At 42.9% G+C, this 21323-nt stretch overlaps 2 protein-coding genes across 8 annotated transcripts in view; both read left to right on the forward strand.

The window, feature by feature from the left end:
- The window catches only part of llgl2 (LLGL scribble cell polarity complex component 2), a 106557-nt gene extending 98661 nt beyond the window's left edge, over nucleotides 1–7896 (forward strand). For 6 of the 7 annotated variants that reach the window (XM_080208966.1, XM_080208967.1, XM_080208968.1 and 3 more), the window contains 8 exons: nucleotides 1357–1523; nucleotides 2651–2915; nucleotides 3924–4083; nucleotides 4964–5013; nucleotides 6154–6201; nucleotides 6344–6401; nucleotides 6717–6793; nucleotides 7291–7896. In XM_080208966.1, the coding sequence (XP_080065092.1) occupies nucleotides 1357–1523; nucleotides 2651–2915; nucleotides 3924–4083; nucleotides 4964–5013; nucleotides 6154–6201; nucleotides 6344–6401; nucleotides 6717–6793; nucleotides 7291–7295 (830 nt within the window). In that variant the 3' untranslated portion in view covers nucleotides 7296–7896. The remainder of the gene's footprint in view (nucleotides 1–1356; nucleotides 1524–2650; nucleotides 2916–3923; nucleotides 4084–4963; nucleotides 5014–6153; nucleotides 6202–6343; nucleotides 6402–6716; nucleotides 6794–7290) is intronic. The other variant, XM_080208973.1, reaches the window with a different exon arrangement.
- A 3268-nt stretch (nucleotides 7897–11164) lies between these two features.
- LOC145356340 (avidin-like) lies at nucleotides 11165–18266 on the forward strand. Its single transcript, XM_080208974.1, has 4 exons — nucleotides 11165–11300; nucleotides 11819–12032; nucleotides 17045–17165; nucleotides 18109–18266. Exons 1-4 carry the CDS (start codon nucleotides 11235–11237, stop codon nucleotides 18167–18169), a joined length of 462 nt encoding a protein of 153 aa, XP_080065100.1. The 5' UTR covers nucleotides 11165–11234; the 3' UTR covers nucleotides 18170–18266.
- Nucleotides 18267–21323: the final 3057 nt, after the last annotated feature.

Below are 21323 nucleotides of genomic sequence, written 5' to 3' on the forward strand. Positions count from 1 at the left end.
GAACTGGCTGCTCTCGCAATAGAGTGCTACCAGCAAGTGAAGAAAAATCACTTAAGGCTCCTGTTTCTGATCCCTATCCCATGGTAGCCACTCAGTATGGCATATGGATGTTAGAGCAGAACTGGGCTGTTGTGATGCACTGAATACTGAGCCAACCCAACACAGAGTCTGAGTTTACCAAGGGAAACAACTAGTTCAAGGTTCTGTTGGATTAATATTGCAGATTCCCATATTAATTAGATCTCATCTATCACATTGCACTGATCTAAAAATGTGGCCATTTAAAATCACTTTATTTATAAATTATTCTAAAAGCCCAAGCAAGTGCCAATTTCTGAATGTATACTATTCTGTAATGGGTTAGTTACCTTTAGTAGTGATATTCATCTTTATATTGATTATGAAATGTGCTGTCTCCACCGTAATTTCCTGAGGAAACCAGCTTGTCCCTCGCTATATCTGACCTCTTACCACACCTTCGAATTTATCAGAAACAATACTTGTGGGTGTCTCGAATGTTCTCATTCACTTTTTGATGTTGCGTTCTTTTATCAAAGAAAATAGTAAACAAATCAATGAATGTTTTGTGCATCAATGTAATTAAATGCAGAATTCCTCCTCCCTTTGTTTGTGATGAAGTCAGTCTGCTGTAGGGCAAAGTAATGTTGTATGTGAGCCAAATGGGTTTTAGTTCATCCAGTCAAAGCACTTGCAGTAGAAATAGTTCTTTGTCACTCACAAGCCCTCCTACTTCAGTGAAAGAGCTAAAACCTCTTTGAACATTAGGGAATGTACAGAATTTGCTTATACCTATACTGTCCACAGTCTGTGCCTGTCACAGTACACAGAGAATAACCTATCTGGTGCCAGCCACAAAACAAATGCATTCACTGTTATCCAGCATGTGTATAATGAGTGATGGAGATCAGCACCTTAGCGGTGTAGCTCTTTCATCTGCATTTTTGAATTAAACCAATTTTAAAAATTTGTTTGGCCCAGTTTATCCATTTTGTAGCTCCTCGCCCACACTGTGGTGTCTCGCTTATCACAGCGCGAATCCTTATCTCATGGTCAGGCAGACGTTACAAAAGTAACTTTGGCAAAAGAAGAAAGAGACTGAATGCAACTGAGTGAATACTGAGGAGGGAGAGGCAATGGAGAGCAATGTTGTTTTTACTGTATTATGTGTAGTATAAAAATAACAGCTTCATACCTTTTAAATTTTGAGATAGGAATGCTTTTGTTTGAAATGTATTTATTAATTAATTGTTTGACCATTGCAAAATCTATGCAGAAATTGTTGGATGAAACTCCAGAATTATTTCCTGACACATTGTTATTCCACTATCTTTACAGCAAAGGAAATCCAGTTAATGCACAGAGCCCCTGTGGTTGGTATCTTTATACTGGATGGCCGAGGGATTCTCCTCCCTGAACCACTAGAAGCAGCACATGACCTTTCCAAAAGTCCAGATATGCATGGGAATCACATGCTGTTAGTCATATCTGAGGAGCAGTTCAAGGTAATTGGTTCAGAGTCTGTGGGTGGAAATCTCCCAAAAAAAATTCAAAGTGTTGAATTTGCATGAAAACTTAAGTAATTAACACTGGTCGGACAACAATCTCCCATACACTGTGCGTTGCAGAGGCCACCAGCATAAATATTATTAAATTTCAGGAGGCAGGACCTATTCCCACTGGAGAAGGTGAAATCAGCATGCTGAATGGGTCACTGCACATGCACCGATCTGTCAGTGCTGAGATCTGTGCAGTAATGGCCTTCTGATTGCTGGCCAGCTCAATCGGTGGCCGCCCTGGCCTTTTCCAGACCTAGCCTCGCTTTTCCTCTATACCACCCAACCACCAAAAGCAGGCTGCCCACCCCAATTGCTGGCCTCTTTCCTTCCCCCACCGATCCCTGTGCAGAATGGCAGTGGGATCCCCCACCGATTGTCTCCTTGTCACTGCTCTGTGCCTTGTGGGCAGTGCCAGGGTGCCCCCTGGGCATTGGCACTTTGTCCTTTGGGCAGTGCCAGGTGACCCAGGCTAGCTTCCCAAAAGTGGGGAACTAGTGTAATCCCCACGAGTGAAATACTCTGGTGGGGTGGGAGATGCTTGCAGGCCTGAATACTTTAGCAGGCCTGGGAAATATCATATTCAAATAACATTAAAATAACATTTAAATGGTCTTTGCATCTCCTCGTTGATTTCTGGCAGAGTAGATGCCACTAGAAATCCGAAGCTGGGAAACGCAAGTGGCCACGAATGCTCATGCAAACCCCACAAATCAGCTGCCATAGGCTTCTCCCGGCTGACTGCACTAAAAAATTAGCACAGCGGGATCGGAAAATTGCTCTGTCTGACCTCTGTTTTTCAATCTCACACTGTTACTGAACACACATCACTAGCTTTTAGCCTTGAAGCTTATTGTTCAAAAAAAATTGTCAGAGATCTTCAATTAAATTAAAACATTCCAGATCAGACACTGTTTCCAGTTGGATTTTTGGTTTGCCTTGTTGATAAATCTGGCCACTCAGAAACCTTTATAGTCTGCTGCTGTCCAACTACCCCACAAATCTGCCCTATACAATGGGCAGTTGAGGCTGGTGCAACTGTGAAGTGCTCTGATTATGCTCCACTCTATTGACAGATATTTACGCTACCAAAAGTCAGCACGAAAACCAAACTGAAGCTTACGGCATTGGAAGGGTCCCGGGTGCGGAAAGTGTCAGCAGCCAGTTTCAGTAGCAATCGAGTGGAGGATTACAGTGAGAATGGGCTTCTGGTGCTGACAAACCTTGGTGACATCCAGGTCATTTCTCTCCCTGTGCTTCGAACGCAAGTTCGTTATGAGTGCATCAGGAAAGAGGATGTCAGTGGAATTGCATCTTGTGTCTTCACAAAGTCTGGGCAAGGTAAGGGTTTCATGGTGCTGGCATGTACTGCCCTGAGCCATTTGAGAGAGGAATCCACCCACTGGCAAACCTGCACTAATTGGAAAATTTCTAAACAAGTAACTTGTATCAACTTGCTATTACAGTCAGAATGCTGAACTTAACCAAGCTCAGACTGCAGGTTTTGTTTTTCAAGGGAGCAGAAGTGAATCACTAGGACCCTGTGGAAGGACAAATCTGCCCAACAATAACCACCTTAGTTTAAAACAAAGTTCCCAATTTGTCATGTATTATTTTAATCCTTAGAATGAACATTCTTAGTCTGTATCCTCCCAACCCTTGCCCTAAATGCTACAGATTTTCTTATGTAGCCTTCTTGAACATTGCCACCTGAAACATCCACTCCCTCCAGTATTGACAGTGTCAGCCATGTATACCATTTATATAGTGCACGTAGCAACTCACCAAGGCTCCTTTGATGACACCTTCCAAACCTGTGATCTGTACCATCTAAAAGGACAAGGGCAGCAAATACATGGGAACATCACCACCTGCCAGTTTTCTCCAAGCCATCCTGCGTTTACTGTCACTGGGTCAAAATCCTGGAACTCCTTTCCTAACGCACATAGACTGCAGGAGTTCAAGACAGCAATTCACCACCCCCACCTCGAGTGGGTAGGGATGGGCAATAAACATGCTGGCTTAGCAATTCCATGAAAGAATAAAACAAAGCAGCACTGAATGCTGAAGTCAATTTGGCGATTTTATATTTATGTATTGGTTCACAGATTTGATGGTAATAGAAAGTAAACAAGGGGAAAACTAATATTTCTATCCCCTTTAAAGTCTAATTCCACCCACCTGAAGTGGCCAAGAAACATTTGTATTTCTTATCACAAAGTTCAGTGTTCTTGTCTTTGAGCGCTCACCTCAGGTTCCATCCCAAGTGCCTGACAGACTGTCCTGCAGCCAATACTTGGAGGACCTTCATGCTGGCTAATTCTGCAATATCTGTTTTTCCAATTTCAGGTTTTTACCTCATTTCTCCCTCTGAATTTGAGAGATTTTCAGTTTCATCAAAGTGGGTGGTGGAACCCAGATGCATCATTGATATTGAAGAGGGCGTTGTAACTAGGACTTCCCAACAGAGAGCAGAGCAAGATGGAGCTGTCACAAAAGCCAACGCCAAGTAAGCCACAACCCAGCCACTCACTCCAGTGCAATAGATCAGGAGCTAAAAGTCATAGTGACTTCCTGAATGTCAGGGCCAGTGGGATCAGATAAATCAGTGATATTCCTGTCTCCAGGGAAAGGACTTCAAATTGCAATTGACACTAGATCAGTTATTAATTTTAAATTGGAGATGAATCAAAAGGTTCCAAGGGATATAAAGGTAACTATGAAATTAGTTTGCAAATCAGCCATGATCTCATTTAATGGCAGAACAAGCTCAATAGCTAAATGGCTGCCTCCTATTCCTTGGATGTCATGCTTGTCCTCCAAGAGTGCATGTCTGCTGGGTGACATATAGGGGTTGTTTGTCCAACAGAGCATACCATATTTCTCACGTGATTGCAATGGTGCTATTTGCTGTCTACTGACTTGAGGCGTCCAGTCTAGTGATTTTACTGCAGTCACAGTTGTCAGTGTTTGAGGCAGTGTAAATGTTTGCATCATCTGGATCTATTTTCACGCTGAAAATAGGGCTTGGACCATTTCTCCTCACTGGAACTTGGTATTGCTAAAAGCTTACAAAGCACAAAAGTCTGACCTCGGCAGAAAGTCATGTTTCTAATAACCTATTGTGTTGATCTAGATAACATTTCCAAATAATTGGCTCTGAAGTTCTGTGCAATGAAGACACAAGCTATTCTGGTTTCGGCCTACACCTTTTTATTGTGTTTGTTTGAACTGTTCCAAGGACTTGTATTACTTGCAGTCAAGTAACTCCTTTCTATGTGCTGATCTGTTTAATGAGTTCCAAGCCATTTCTGTTGAATCTGTCAATAATACTTTACTTGGAGACACAATTGCCCTTTAAGACACTATTGATTACTGTTGATTCACAGGGAAACGATGGATTCATTGACACCTGGATTAAGCGGGAGTGAAGGTGATGGTAAGTCAGTCTGATAAAATCAACCTGTACTGAGAATATTGTTAACGATGGGATTTGGACAGAGGACAAAATCCCTAATATGCTTGAAAGAGAACGTGTTTGCAAACACTCCAGATTCCAGGGGAGAATTTCTTCCTGATATCCCCATTGGCATTGGACTGATCCACACAAATTGCAATGTTGATATTACTGGTTCTTACTCAAATCCTGTCTTGTTTTTCTGCATGTTAACACAAGTTTCCTATTGAGCATGCTCAGCCTCTGGTTGTGCCTGGATAGTGATCCAACTTGATCTTTTTCCCTAGTCTTGGCTATTTGTAGCATCCACTTCAACATCCATAACTGCTCAGCACTGGATCTCGCAGAGGTTTCTTTCTCTGGTCATTTACTAAATGAAGGCCACGCCTTTGCAACGATTGGGCTGATTCTGACCTATAAACTCTTATTTCAGACCTGGGTGTCTATTACAGGCATCAAATGTCACTCAAAGCCACGCGCTATATGGCATTTTGACTTCTGTAATATTCGTAAAGTTGGGTGGTTCACTTAGGCTCACTTTCATTGAAGGGACAGGCCTCAAAGTAACTCCTGCCAATTGTCGCTGACTTTGATAATTCCCTCTAATCTGTGTGATACCAGTGCAGCAATTATCTTGGTTTGATTTCTGAGAAATCGCAAAACAAATCGAGAGAGGGAGCAATTTGATATTTGAATATAATTTAGTTGCTTTTGAATGCATACACATACCCAGTGGTAACCAATGTATCATTAAAGCCTCGGCCTCCTGGCAGTGTGGTGACCATGGACTTCCACTGGGGATTGATTTACGATTATGCTTGGCAAACTACTCCAGTGGTTTGCCATTGCCTTCTGCAGCATGCCTGGCCCAGATATTCTTTCACTCTTGCACCTTCCATCAGGTGGTATTGGAAGGATTTGCAGGCAGATAAAGAACCTGTTTGGCCATTTTATGAACATGGCATGGCCGTCAAGTACTGAACCCAATGCTTCTGGCTCAGAGGTAAGCATGCCATCACTGTGCCACAAGACCTCCATACCACTAAATATATGATATAAAATATTGGATGATAGACCCAGTTGTCAGTAAGGTATTAGATTAATCTATAATTTCTTCAACAGGAAGGAAAGTGGTGGAGATCATGGAACATGCACTGCTTAATGATGAGAGTAAGTAAAGTCACTCAGGTTTTCCATGTCTGCTGGTGTTTCTGGTCTGAGTGCCTTTATGTGGGTGTGTACATGTCTTGAATGAAATGGGGTTAGTATGTGAATTTGTGTTCTAATTGCATAATATTGTCTGTTTTTTCAGGAGTCTTATTGGAAATTCAAAGCACACTTGAGTCTGAATCAGCTGTAGCTGACAGATTGTAAGTATTGATATTGGGAGGGAAGTGGGGAGGATTAAGGATAAGGGGAAAGGAGTAGAGAATTAAGGGTGTGAGGAGAATGCTAAAGAGGAGGAAGAGAGATAGGGGAGAAGAGGGTGGAGTAGAATTGAAAGATGAGGGGAGTGAAGTTGCACCATCAGCAAAGGAGGGAGAGAGGTGCTGGAGGAGTCTGCGGTGGAATATAGTGTGATTAAGGCCTGTGATATTTGAAGCTCCCCATATGGGGATGGGCTTCTGACTTTTACACTGTTGGGTAACCCAGAGTTTGATTCTCAATATGACTTTCTGTTGTAGGAGTTTTGGACATCTGGATAGAAACACGAAGAATGTGGCTGGGGTACAGCCTCAAAGGCAAAGGATGATTAATGGAGGTGGGTACAGTTAGAAAGTCATGCTTGGGGACACAGAACTTGTAACTATGAAGAAATAAAATGTTAGTCCGGGGTTAAACAGTTCTCCAAGACCTTTAGGAATTTGTAGTAACTTACCTTCTGGGAAATTTGTGGCTATGGAATAACTTTCTCATTTTACAAAGTGAGTTTTATTTTTCAGTCAGATCCTCAAACATTTGTAAATTTGCAATCCAAATTTCCATTTCCACTCATCCACCCACACAGAAGTTACTCGCTCTCTCTCTTCTCCCAGAGCCATCAAACCCTGCTCCAGGATTTGGGAGGGGGGGAATCCTACCAGAACATTCCCACCTGAGAGGGGGCAAATTTCAGGAATTTGCCAACCTCTTTCCTATTCAATTAGTTTGGTGAATGCACTTGCTGTATCTCATTAGCATTACTATTAACTGAATTATGAAGGAATTTTTATTGTGAAAGTGTTTGTCTTTGAATGTGTTGCTCTTTCTTATGCACAGATTGACGGTGACAGATGCTAATGGGAGCACTCCAATGTGCTTTGTGCCATAACACTACATGTCCTACTGTTGGAGGAGGGCAGCTCCATGAGACACATGGTGATTTGGGAAGATGCCAGCTTGTTTAGTGCCTAACTCACTATTGTCCTGCTTCAGTCCTTCCATGGAATATTTTCCTCATTTCTTTTTTCTGTCTCTTTGCACAGTCACTGAATGTGATGGATTTTAATTAAATAACTGCCTGGGTGCAAATAGTTTTAATAGGGGAACTTTATACCACTGTCTGGTTTTTATATGGTTTTAGATATTTCTAAGGGAGATCTCAAACTTTGAATGGAAGTGAAAATGTAGAAATAATTTTTAAATTACAGAACATTTAGTGATATTTAATATATATGTATAATTTAGTTCCTGGTGGCTGCTGTAATTGTTTTACCTAGTATAGTATACATTGAGGAAATATTTTCATACTTTCAAATGGTTTTAGTCAGTAAAGGTGCTCCTCCTGGAGTCTATTTTTGTAGCCAATCATGTCAGTAGGAACCTAATGAAACGCCACTGTAAACACTACTCTACTGACCAATAAATTAAACCATTTTCACATGATCTTTTGTCGGCTGCCATATTTGGGTTGGACCAGATTACTGATTCTCCCCTTGGAAATGGAATTGATGCTCAATGGTTTTTCTGAAATGTGTAACTTGACCCTGCCTGCTGAAGAGTATTTCAAAGTTTAAAGTTTATTTATTTGTCACAATTGGGCTTACATTAACACTGCAATGAAGTTACTGTGAAAATCCCCTAGTCGTCACACTTCATCTGTTTAGGTAACTGAAAGAGAATTTATCATGGCCAATGCACCTAACCAGCTTGTCTTTCGGATTGTGGGAGGAAACTCTGGTGCACCTGGAGGAAACCCATGCAGATACGGGGAGAATGTCAGACTCTGCACAGTGACCCAGCTGAGTATCGAACCTAGGTCCCTGGTGCTGTGAGACAGCAGTGTTAATCGCTGTGCCACCTCAGGCCTCTGCAATGTGTAATTTAATTAAAATACTCAGTGTTAAACTACTCCTTTCAGAGAACAGACAGGACTCACACTCGCAGGTTAGAAGCACTCTCAACTGAGTTCAGGGTATATGCAGCACTGAGTCCAAAGAGGAAGGAGTGAGGCTGTGGCAGACTCGCAACATGAGGATGTGGATTTCAAAATCAATCATCAAGTTCAGCCATCCAGCTTGTACAAGATTTGCTGTGAATTAGTGTGTAAGGTATTTTTGCAAGAGACTTTGGTCGTAATAAATTATTATCAAACATCAGGGTCAACAGGTAATTAATTTACAGTTCCATATAAATCATTTTAACTGTTTAACTTTGGATAGCGAAATGTCCTATTATGTTGTACTCTTGTATCCGAACAACAATGTGCTCTCCCTTTCCTTCCTTTTATTTGCCTTGTTAACAATAGGGGTTAAATGCTGGCTGGAGCCTATGCCCATTTAATTAATACCTATCTAATCTTCCCATTGTCTGATTCTATATTTGAAGATAAATGTAAAATTTATGCTATAGAAACTGTACTGCCTTCGTGACTCTGACCTGTTCCACTTCACTGTTGTGCGTGCTGACCTGGCAATGGCTCCTGGTCAAGCAATGTCTTGATTTTAAAATTCTCATTTTTTTGTTTCAAATCAATTTAATCTCTGTAGCCCCTGTCTATATGATGTTCTTTGGCCCCACAAGCTTCCTAGGTATCTGCTTCTCCAATTCTATTTATTGTGCATTCCCAATTATAATTTGCTTTTGCTGTTGGTGGCTGTATCTTCAGTAGCCTTGACCCCAAGCTCTGGAATTCCCTCCCTACATCAAAAGGGAGAAATTGGAGGATGTGAGAAATTTAGCCAGAAATATAAAAACATTCACTCCATGTGTATATTAAAAAGTAGCTAAAGCAAGCATTGGTCCCTAAGACTTTGAAAAAGTACCTTGTATCTGTCTTCAAAATAGAAGACGCACACAAAGCATCCCAAGAAAATCAAGAGACAAAATGTAGGGAGGAATGTGGAACTATCACCAGAGAAAAAAAAATCATAGCAATACTTGTGGAATACAGAACTTAAGAACTACAGCACAAACAGGCCCTTCGGCCCACAAGTTGCACCGACCATCTCTACCTACTAGGCTTACCTATAACCCTCTATCTTACTAAGTCCTACGTACTCATCTAGAAGTCTCTTAAAAGACCCTATCAAATCCGCCTGTACCATCACCGCCGGCAGCCGATTCCACGCACCCACCACCCTCCGAGTGAAAAACTTACCCCTGACATCTCCTCTGTACCTATTCCCCAGCACTCTAAACCTGTGTCCTCTTGTAGCAGCCATTTTCAGCCCTGGGAAAAAGCCCCTGAGAATCCACTTGATCAATTCCTCTCAACGTCTTATACACCTCTATCAGGTCACCTCTCATCCTTTGTCTCTCTAAGGAGAAAAAACCGAGCTCTCTCAACCTATCTTCATTAAGGCATGCCACCCAATCCAGGCAACATCCTTGTAAATCTCCTCTGCACCCTTTCTATGGCTTCCACATCCTTCCTGCAATGAGGCAACCAGAACTGAATACAGTACTCCAAATGGGGTCTGACCAGGGTCTTATACAGCTGCAGCATTATCTTCTGATTCCTAAACTCAATTCCTTCATTGAGGTACACCATACGCCTTCTTAACCACATCCTCTACCTATGAAGCCAATTTGAGAGTCCTATGAACCCGGACCCCAAGATCTTTCTGACCTTCCACACTGCTAAGAGTCTTACCCTTAATATTGTATTCCTTCATCCCATTTGACCTGCCAAAATGAACCACCACACACTTATCCGGGTTGAAGTCCGTCTGCCACTTCTCTGCCCAGACTTGCATCCTATCTATGTCTCACTGCAACTTCTGACATCCCTCCAAAAGGGCCATTCAGCCCATTATGCCCATGTAATTCTGGAAGAGTTATATTCTCTTACTCATTACTTGTGGCAAATGTTTCATTTTTAAATATATATTCTCATTTCCTTCTCAACGTTATTACTGAAATGTCTTCCTCCACTCCAGCTGTCCAGCCTCTCTCAACTCTAACCTGAGACTAAATAAAAGCAAATTACTACGGATGCTGGAATCTGAAGCCAAAAGAGAAAATGCTGGAAAATCTCAGCAGGTCGGGCAGCATCTGTAAGCTTCGACAAAGCATCATCTGGATTCGAAACGTCAGCTCTTTTCTCTCCTTACAGATGCTACCAGACCTGCTGAGATTTTCCAGCATTTTCGCTCTTGTCTGAGACTATTGTTCACATTGGTAACTTGAGGGGATTCGTTTTGTTGGTCCGTTTGTGAACGGTAACAACTTGGGTGATCCTCTTTGCAAGCATAGTTCCTCAATGGTGTACTGTTAAATGTGTGCGGCTGCGCGGGGGAAGGTGGTTTGGCAGGGTGAGCTGAACGAATGTACATGTCCTCTCACTGGTAATCTATTTAAGCCCCATGGCTATTAATGACTGCGACTGCAATGTAAATGTGATTTGAAATTGAGCAGTTGTAACACAGAGCAACCTTCGGGAAACTGAGGGTTGGGGATGAATGGGTGTGTAACTGAGGGCAGGGAGTCTTGAAGGGTCAGGGGCCGGAGCTGATTGAGTGTGGAAGATCCCAGTGAACTCTGCGAATGGTGGGTTGCAAATTCTTTCAACTGAAGATACTAGTGAAATGTTCTATTCAAGGTCTCACGCTCAAGACAAAATAGTCATCGTTAAACTCAGCCTAAACTATGGGAATGTTTCAGTAAGATAATCTGCTGACTCGCAGTATTTGCTGATGTAATTTGAATTGGTTTGCTGCCAGTACAGATTCTGGAGCTCTATAAGGAGCTGAACTTTGGAGCTGTGTTCAACACTAACATCCATGATGGCGAGATTCATTTTTGCATTCTCTCTTTCCCTGTGGGCTTTTCTCGCCCCTGGAATTTTGGTAAGCCCCCGCGTTAGTCTGGATCGGGGGTTATGTAAGGGGCAGGGTGGGGGAAAGGTCTTGAATTGTTTCTGAGTATTTGATGTGAAAAGAAAACTGACTCCTCGGTTCTCAGTGCGCGTTTTGCACCGTCATTGAACCTCGGTCGGTCTTTGTCCCAATGAGTGTGGCGTTGTAGTTTTTGTCCCCTGCTGTTTCCCCTGAAAGTGAGAGTTCTGTCGATATTTTACCCCACGTGGGTATTTCTATTCCCCCGGACCTCTTGTCAGTGTTATGCCCCGTGGGTATTTTCCAGTCTTTATTACCTACGGATGATGTTTACTTAGCTTTTACCCTCTCAAAGCTTATTTACTTATCCCTTGTAGGTATTTAACCTCTGTTAGTGTTTATTCAGTGTGGGTAACCGTGCTACCCCCTCTGTTTACCCCCTGCCAGTGTTTTTCTCCCTTGTGAGTATCTGCTCTGTGGGTATTTGTTCTCTGTATCCGCGCCGTTCCTTGTTTTGTTTCCTTTCTCAGGCACGCAGTTGTAACATGACTGGATTCTGGCAGAACGACCTGGGCTCCGTCTTTCACCTGCGTGAGGCCCAGAACCTCCTGCTGAAGGGCCAGTACATGACCGCAGTGGAGGCGGCGAGGGAAGAGGCTGGACCCGACAAACGAGCCGAAGTGATTGGGATCAGGAACGACGGCAGAGAGCCAACATTCAGCATGTCTACAGCGTGGGCTGGAGGTAACGTCACGGAGCTGACACAACCAGCCGAAAAACAGCGGGACTAAATGCAATCAGAACCCCGCAAAATGCAAAACTGTCAATAATAATTAACTAAAAATTTAAATTAACTCCTCCATTTTAATTAACTTTACTGTTAAATAACTTGAATGTTAAGTAACCCCACATTAGTTGACCAATAACAATCAACTCCCACAAATTAAACACCAAAATCACCGCCCACTATTAAATAATCCCAGTATGAAATAACACAATACCAATTAACCCAATATTAAGGATTAACCAATTAACCTCCAACAGTTAAATCCAATTAACCCACAATAATTAATTCCAGTATTAGACATGCCTCAATATTAATTAGCCTCAATATTAAATGCCCTGAATATTAAATTACATAAGAACATAAGAAATAGGAGCAGGAGTAGGCCATCCAGCCCTTCGAGCCTGCCCTGCCATTCAATAAGACCATGGCTGATCTGTCGTGGCTCAGTTCCACATTCCCACCCTCTCCCCATAACCCTTAATCCCCTCGCTTATCAAAAACCCAACAACCCACGTCTTAAAAATATTTAGCGAGGCAGCCTCCACCACCTCAACGGGCAGAGAATTCCAGAGATTCACCACCCTTTGAGTGAAGAAGTTCCTCCTCAACTCCGTTCTAAACCGCCCCCCCCCCCTTTTATCTTGAGGCTGTGCCCTCTAGTCCTACTGTCCTTTCTGAGCGGAAAGAGCCTCTCCACCTCTATCCTATCCATCCCATTCATCATTTTATACGTCTCAATGAGATCTCCCCTCATTCTTCTAAACTCTAATGAGTACAAGCCTACTTTATTCAGCCTCTCCTCATAGCTCAACCCCCTCAACTCCGGTATCAGCCTAGTAAACCTCCTCTGCACTCCCTCCAAGGCCAAAATATCCTTGCGTAAGTACGGTGACCAAAACTGCACACAGTACTCCAGCTGCAGCCTCACCAATGCCCTATACAGCTGCAGCAAGACCTTCCTACTTTTATATTCAATCCCCCTCGCTATGAAGGCCACCATCCCATTCGCCTTCCTGACCACCTGCTGCACCTGCAGGCTGGGTTTTTGCGACTCATGCACAAGGACCCCGAGGTCCCTCTGCACCGTCGCATGCTGCAGTTTTTCGCCCCGTAAGTAATAGTCCTTCCTACCATTATTCCTACCAAAGTGGACCACCTCGCACTTGCCAACATTTAAATTCCATTTGCCAGTTCTTGGCCCATTCGCCCAGCCTATCTAGATCCTTCTGCAGATTCTCCACACCCTCCGCGCAATTTGCCGTTCCACCAATCTTGGTGTCATCAGCAAATTTCGACACCCTACACTCGGTTCCCTCCTCCAGATCATCTATATAAATGGTAAAAAGCTGAGGCCCCAGCACCGACCCCTGGGGCACTCCACTAGTCACCAACCGCCAATCCGAATAGCACCCATTGACCCCCACTCTCTGCCTCCTATTTGACAACCAATCCTCTATCCACGCTAACACCCTACCCCCAACTCCATGCCCCCTTACCTTCTGCAATAACCTCTTGTGAGGTTACCTCAACACTAACCCTGGTTTTAATTAACCTCCATATTAAATACCCCCATCTTTAGAGAAATCAAAGTTAACAAAGGAAGTGGGTAGAAATACATATTCAAATAGCCCCCAATGAAATTAACATTCAAAATGTATGAAGTGAAACCAAACACTGAATAGAAATCTTGGCCACAGTCCTAATACACTAGATCTTACCACCCATTATACAGATAGTTGCACAATTGCTATCTCCCACTATATGGGTATGAGCATACTTGGGTAAGAGTGATCATTATATCATGGGGTTTAGACTAGCAATGAAAAGAACAAAGAAAAATCTAAAGTTAAACTTCTAAATGGAAGTGGCTAATTTCAGTGGAATAAGAAGGGATCTGGACAGGGCAAAATAGAACCCAAGTTTGACAATAAAACTAATTGGTGATCTATAAGAGGGGATGTTTCAGACTTATGCCAGGAATATCCCAGCAAGAGAGAGAGGCAGGGGACCAAAGCCAGGGCTCATTGGATAATAAAGGAGATAGAGAACATGATGAAACAAAAAAGGAAGCATGATACCTGTCAGATGAATTCTTCGTGTGAAACCAGGTCAAATACAATAAGTTGAGAGGGAGGATTAAGAGGAAAATACGACTGGCAAAGAGAATATAAAGATAGATTGGCAGTTAATGTAAAAGGAAACCCAAAAATCTTCTACTGGCATATAAATGATAATTACGTAGTAACAGCTGGGGTAAAGCCTATAAGGGACAAAAATGGTGATATATCCTTAGAGGCTCAAGACCAGGCTCGAGCACTTAATGACTATTTGATAATGGTGCTTACTAAGGAACAGGATGCTAGTAAGTATTAGTAGAAGTGAAGATCGTACAGATCATGGATGGGTTGAAAACTGATAAGATAAGCTGGAACCTTAACGGATGTCTTCACATCCTCTTTGACCACAGGCGAGGTTCCGGAGAACTGGAGAATAGCCAATGTTGTTCCCTTGTTTAAGAAAGGAAGCAGGGATAATCCAGAAAATGATAGGCCAGTGTGCCTGAGTTTTTGGAAAAGATACTGAAGGACAGGATATATGCACATCTGGAAGAAAATGGATTAGTTAGTGACGGGCAGCACAGTTTTGTACGGGGAAGGTCACGTCTCACCAATTTTTGAGTTTTTTGAAGAGGTGACAAAGTTAATTGATGAGGGAAGGGCTTTGGATGTAATTTATATAGACTTTAGTAAGGCATTTGACAAGGTTCCACATCGCGGACTAGGACAAAAACTAAAATCACATGGGATTCGGATTGGGCTGGCTAGATGGATACAGAACTGGCTTGGTTGTAGAAGACAGAGTAGCAGTGGAAGGGTGTTTTTCAGAGTGGGGATCTATAGTTAGTGGTGTTTTGCAGGGATCAATGCTGGGACCTCTATTGCTTGTAGTATATATAAATGATCTGGAGGAAGGTGTAGGGAGTCTGATTAGCAAGTCTGCAGATGACACAAAGATTACCAGGGATTGTCAGAAGTACAACAGGATATAGATAGATTGGAGACTTGGGCACAGAAACAGCAGGTGGACTTTAATCCAGATAAATGCGAGGTGATGCATTTTACAGGATCAAATTTAGGTGTGAATTATACTGTAACTGGCAGAACCCTTAGGAAAATTAACATATAGGGGGATCTAAGCTTGCAAGTCCACAGTTCCCTAAAAGTTGCAACATAAATGGCCAAGGATATTAAGAAAGCTAAAGGCATGCTTGCCATCATCACCTGGGGCACTGAGTACAAAAGTTGGGAAATCATGTTGCAGCTATATAAAACCTTGGTTAGGGCACATTTGCAATATTGTGAGCAGTTCTGGACATCACACTACTGGAAGGATGTGGAAGCTTTGGAGAGAGTGCAAAGAAGGTTCACCAGGATGTTGTCTCGTCTTGAGGGTGTTGGCTATGAGAAGAGATTGAATAAGATAGCTTCTGTCTTTCCTGTGAAAACAATCCTAAGGGGAGATGATGAGAGGCATATTTGTGATTAATACCTCCATAAAATTTGCTCCACCAGTCACTCATCATAAACCAAAAACACTTCTGACTGATTTGAAAAGTTGTTCAATGCATATCCCATTCACTCAAGGGGAGGCAGTAGAAATGGACAGAATAGACATTGGTTTCTACATAATTCATTTTCCACCCTTAAAATCTGCCCAATTCAATATCAGGATGCTGTGTTTGTTCAGCACCTTCTAATCTGTATTTCCATGTGTAATTTATTTGTTTCCCATTTGCAAGAATAGGAACATCATAACTGATAGATCGAGCAGCCTTAAGCCAAGTCTCATATCCCAACCACAAAATCCCGTATCCTACCCTGACCACGAAACATGGTAGCATAGTGGTTAGCGCTGCTGCCTCACAGCACCAGGGACCCGGGTTCAATCCCAGCTTGGGTCACTGTCTGTGTGGAATTTGCATGTTCTCCTGTGTCAGTGTGGGTTTTCTTCAGGTGCTCCGGTTTTCTCCCACACTTCTATAACTAGGTGGATTGGCCATGTTAAATTGCCCCTTAATGTCAGGGGGACTAGCTAGGTTAAATGATTGGGGTTTTGGGGATACGTTCAGGGTGGGATTATGGTTGTTGCAAACTTGATGGGGCCAAATGGCCTCCTTCTGCACTGTAGGATTCTATGATTCTAATAAACACTGTACCTTAACCACAAAATACCATACCCCAACCACAGCTCTTGTATTCTAACCACGAAACCCATGTGTTGATAAAGGGCCCTGTGCCCCAACCACAAATCCCATAGAGTAACCATCTCTGGGGTATTCCCCTGCCCATCCCACTTCTATTATTTTCAGTTATTCTTTAGTTCACAGATTATCTAAATTGAAATATGGGATATTTGTGCCCCACGTAAATGCTGCCCCAGTCCCTGTGAAGCCAGAACCCAACTTTGTGGACCTCACTCTGACTTGTTCTAGCTCCATCCTTTTTGTCCTTTGGTCTTTGTACCTCATCTCTGCCTGTTCCTCTCCCCATCTCTCTCTGTTTCTGTCTCTGTCCCCATCTCTTCGTTTCTCTGATTCTCTTTCTGGGTCTTTTTCTTTCTCTTTCTCCCTCTCCCTGTCTCCCTCTCTCTGTTCCTCCTTGTTTCTCTCTAGCTCTTTGTCTCCCTTTATCTCTCTGTCTGTCTGTCTGTCTGTGTCACCCTCTATCTCTCTCTCTCTCTCTCTCCCCCTCCCTTTCACACTCTCCCTCTGCCTTTCTTCCTATGGAATAGAATGATAAAAGCAAACTCATTCTGAATTAAATAATTGAAGTTGAGAGTGAATGAGTCCTTTAAAATGAGTCAAGATGTTGAATATTTTGGAGCATGGGCTTGTGGATCTCTCCCTGAGTTTCATTGAAGGGTTGGATGGGGCAGTTGAAGCCTAATGACTGTTTCCTATTAATTCCAGGCTCCATTACATCCTGGGTTGGCCAGTGCCTGATGCTGGAGGATGGGCAACAGATTCTGAAGACGATGTGGCTGCTGAGATCTCCAGCTACCAGTCTACAGGAGGATTGGAAATCAACACGGTGAGCCATCATGAAAATGTACAGATGTATTTACTGCATGGACGGAGACCATTTGGCTCATCACATCTGTGCTGGCCAAGAAAATTATTCAGTCTAATCCCACCTTCTGATTTTTGATCAATAGCCGAGTAGGTTACAGCACTTCAATTTAGTGAGGATTTCTGCCTCTACCAACCTTCTGGGCAGTGTGTTCCAGACCCTCCATCACCCTCCAGGTGAACAAAATGTCCTCAACTCCCCTATAGTCCGTCCACTAATCTATGTCTCCAGTTATTGACAGAGTAAGTGCTCTGAGTCCAAAGTGACTCTTTGGAACTTTTGTTATTATTTCTCTACTCACTTGCCTTGTCCAAGCCCCAGTTCTTTGTTCTTTGTGTGAGCACTGATTGAGGTTTTTAGGATTTTGAAAAGGACTGATACAATAGATAGAGATAAACCTATTCCACTGGAGGAGGGAGTCTAAGACAAGGAGAGAAGTTAGGAAACACCCCTTCACATGAAGAGACATAGAAGTGTGGAACTCTGTCCCACAGAAAGCAGTAGAAGCTGCAGTCAATTAATAATTTTTCATCTGAGGTCAATAGATGTTTCATGACCTCATTGAATGGCAAAACAGGCTCAAGGTGCTGAATAGCCTCCTTCTGTTCCTGTGTAACAGACTCGAGAGGCTGAATGGACTCTTGCCATTCCTGTGCATTAGGGTTCGAGAACATAATGGACTCCTCCTGTTCCTGTGTAACAGGTTTGAGGCAGAATGGCCTCCTTCTGTTCCTGTGTAATAGGCTCAAGAGGCTGAATGTCCTCTTCCTGTTCCTGTAACAGGCTCAAGGGGCTCATTGGCCTCCTCCCGTTCCAAGTAATAATCTTGAGGGGCTGAATGGTCTCCCCTGTTGCTGTGCCATAAAACTGTTTATATATCATGTACTTTTTTTGGCTCGCTTAGAATTGGACAAGACACATTCCGCCAAACCAGTGGGAACATCCTGAAACTGGACCACCATTAATTCTGTCAGTCTTCAATGCAACATACTGCACCAACATTGGATCCTCAATGTCATTTTCTCTTCTACATGATATTCTCAATAAAATAAAGTAAGAAAATCTTGTTGATGTTATTGTGTGTACCAACAGCAGTATAACTCCTGTCTCTCTGTTTTGCTGGGCTGTGTTCTCCTCTTCGATGCAGTTAGATGGAGTTGGGAAAAATCCTGGCTTGGTTCACCCACCTCTGCAGAAAGTGCCTGCAAGGACAGGAATTTCATTGTCAGGGGACAGGCACAGGTTGCAGTCAGGCCAACCAACTCAGGGAGAAGTTCAGAGGCAGCCACAGGAGCTGCGAGGTGCAGAGGTGGGCTGTTTAAAAGGCCCACTTTGGTGCAGTGTGACTTTGTTCAAGTTATAAGGAAAACAGAAGGGCTTTCTAGCCCTCACCCCCATACACTCCCCATGCCTATCGATGCCACCTGATGCCTCCATGCCTTGTTACGGCCTCCAAACAATCTCTATGGCTTCTCATGCCCCATGCCAAGCTATGGCATTTCCATGCACATTCATCCACTATATACTGTGTTGGAGCAATGAATGTTATGGTGACAATAGGATGTGAAAAAGGCATTTTAAAAGAGTAATTCATTGATAACTATCCACTTTCTTAAATAACTATTTCTGACTTCTGTCCAATGAAAATATCAACCACCCAGACCATTTAAAGTATCAATAGCAGAAACCAAAAGCATCCAAAAGCTCTTTATCTTATGTAAATCAACATTATAAAATTGACAGCATAGATCAGAATGACAAAACTGTTAATAAAGCAATGCTTTCTCATGGGGCTCATGTGTCAACAAACACATGGGTTTCTGGCCTCTCAGCCAAGGATAGACAATACCTTGGCATGGAGGCATGAAGGGCCACAGCGTTTTTGAGTGTGTCAAATCTAGGCATAGGGGAATGTTTGAGAAGAATCATTTGAACTTACCTTTCATGCAGTCTGTGAGTCTCCACACACTGGCCCAGCTCCATGAAAATTACAGAGGACTAAGACACGCCTATTCCTGCAATAGGGCTGGTCAGGTCAGGAGTGCAGAGTGTGGGCTTGTGACTCAAACCAGCTGCACCCTTGAAAGAATATGATCAGGAATCCCGGAATTGAGACCTATGCACCATTTTGAAAGGGTCCTGTGTCATCCTGATCCAGTGAAAATCCAGCCCATTAACCCTGAGGAGTTGCAAACGGTACCAAACATTGTGTAAACATCAGCAAACATCCACATTTCTGACCTTGTGACAAAGGGAAGGTCATTAATTAAGCAACTGGGTCTGGGGCACTACCCCATTGGCCTCCAACAACCACTTTCACTTGTGCAATGTAGGATTCTAAGTAGTGGAGAATCATTGAATCCCTACAGTGCAGAAGGAGGCCATTTGGCCCATCAAATCTGCACCAATTCTCTGAAAGAGCAGGCCGTCTCCCTGCCCTATCCCCGTAACACCACACATTTACCATGGCTAATCCGTCTAACTTAGATATCTTCGGACAATAAGGGACAATTTAGCTTGGCCAGTCCACCTAACCTGCATGTCCTTAGACTGTGGGGAGACCAGAGCACCTGGAGGAAACCCATGCAGACACAGGGAGAATGTGCAAACTCCACATAGACAGTACCCAAGGCTGGTATTGAACCCAAGTCCCTGATGCTGTGTGCTAACCACTGTGCCATCATGCCACCCTTGGATTTCACTGGATTTATTTAGCACATTAGAGAGGTTGTCAATGTCCTGAAGCACTTCACTGCCAATTAATACTTTCTACATGATGCTTAACTCAAGATTTGAACTTTATGCTGGATTAGAAAATGAACAAATAGGAATATCTTCAGTATTTATCACTCAGGTGTCCATTGCCAATGTTGACAATTGGTGTAAGTTACAGCAGCAGAGATTTGACTGCTGTCAAGTTCATGGATGACCAATGGGAAGTTGGTTCAGAGATCATTGGTCTAGGTTAGTCTGGAGGTATCGTAAGTGTTAATGAGGCATTCAGTAGCAGACAGGCTGAGGCAATGGTGCAGATGGATTTTTTTTTTAACACAGCTGGAAATAATCTTTGATGGAAAGGATATGGGGACAGAAACCTAGCTTGCGGTCAAATAGAATGCATAGATTGCAAGAGTTTTGAATCAAAGTGAAACCATGACCAGGGAGGGGGTCATATCATTGGTTAAAGAATTAAATTTGTGGTGAGATTTGAAAACAATGGTTTCAGTCTTAAAATTTAACTGGAGAAAATTCCAGCTCATCCAATATTTGAAGCTGGATAAAAAGCATGTCAAATTAGAGTCCTGGAAAGATCAACAAGAGGTGGTGAAGTAGAACATTAGGTGTTGTCAGCATATATGCAAAAACTGTCTTCTGATATTGTTACTGAGGATCAGCATATAGGAAAAAAGAGGAGGGGGCAATGAAAGGGGAAATCCAAACGCTAAAGGTAATGCTGCAGGTTCTGGAAGAGAATCCACTTCTAGCAATTCTCTGGTGATGATTTATGAGTAAGAATGGAACTAGATGAAGTCAATCCCACCAAGCTAGAAAATGGAGGAGGGATTTTGGAGAAGATATGTGTAATTGACAAAATTGAAAACAAGTTGACATTTCCCCTCGCCTTGCATCAAACACAAGCACTTTTGGAAGGGAGCACTGCATTCCTTCTCTTTGACCTGGGACATTCTAGACTATTGAACCTTCTTATTGTTACCCAGCTGCCATTAGCTGACACAGCACCAAAGAGTGATCAAAGTCTGTGTGTCCAGGTAGTGTGACTCTGGTAACTGGGTATAAACTCAGTGAGCCAACAGGGAGATTACCGTCACAGTTTTTATCTCTGGTTATTGGGTGCACACACATTGATTTTTGTCATAAAGCTGTTATCATGCTTATTCCATAAGATCTGATTCAACACAGTTGTTTCTTGGGCGGGTGAATAGGAATACAGTCAGTATTTATCACTTGGGTATAATCATTACCTGCACTAGCATCACATGATCATTGCTCTTTGATAAAGTTCTCAGTTGCTGCTCTTTCTCTCTCAGCTCACCACATTTCTATTCCAGTTGGTGTCGGATACTGTCAGCCTGGCTCAATGCTGCCTACAGTGTGCTC

The sequence above is a fragment of the Carcharhinus amblyrhynchos genome, chromosome 21 (assembly GCF_965287045.1).
Source record: "Carcharhinus amblyrhynchos chromosome 21, sCarAmb.v2.hapA, whole genome shotgun sequence".
Classification (NCBI taxonomy): Eukaryota; Metazoa; Chordata; class Chondrichthyes; order Carcharhiniformes; family Carcharhinidae; genus Carcharhinus; species Carcharhinus amblyrhynchos.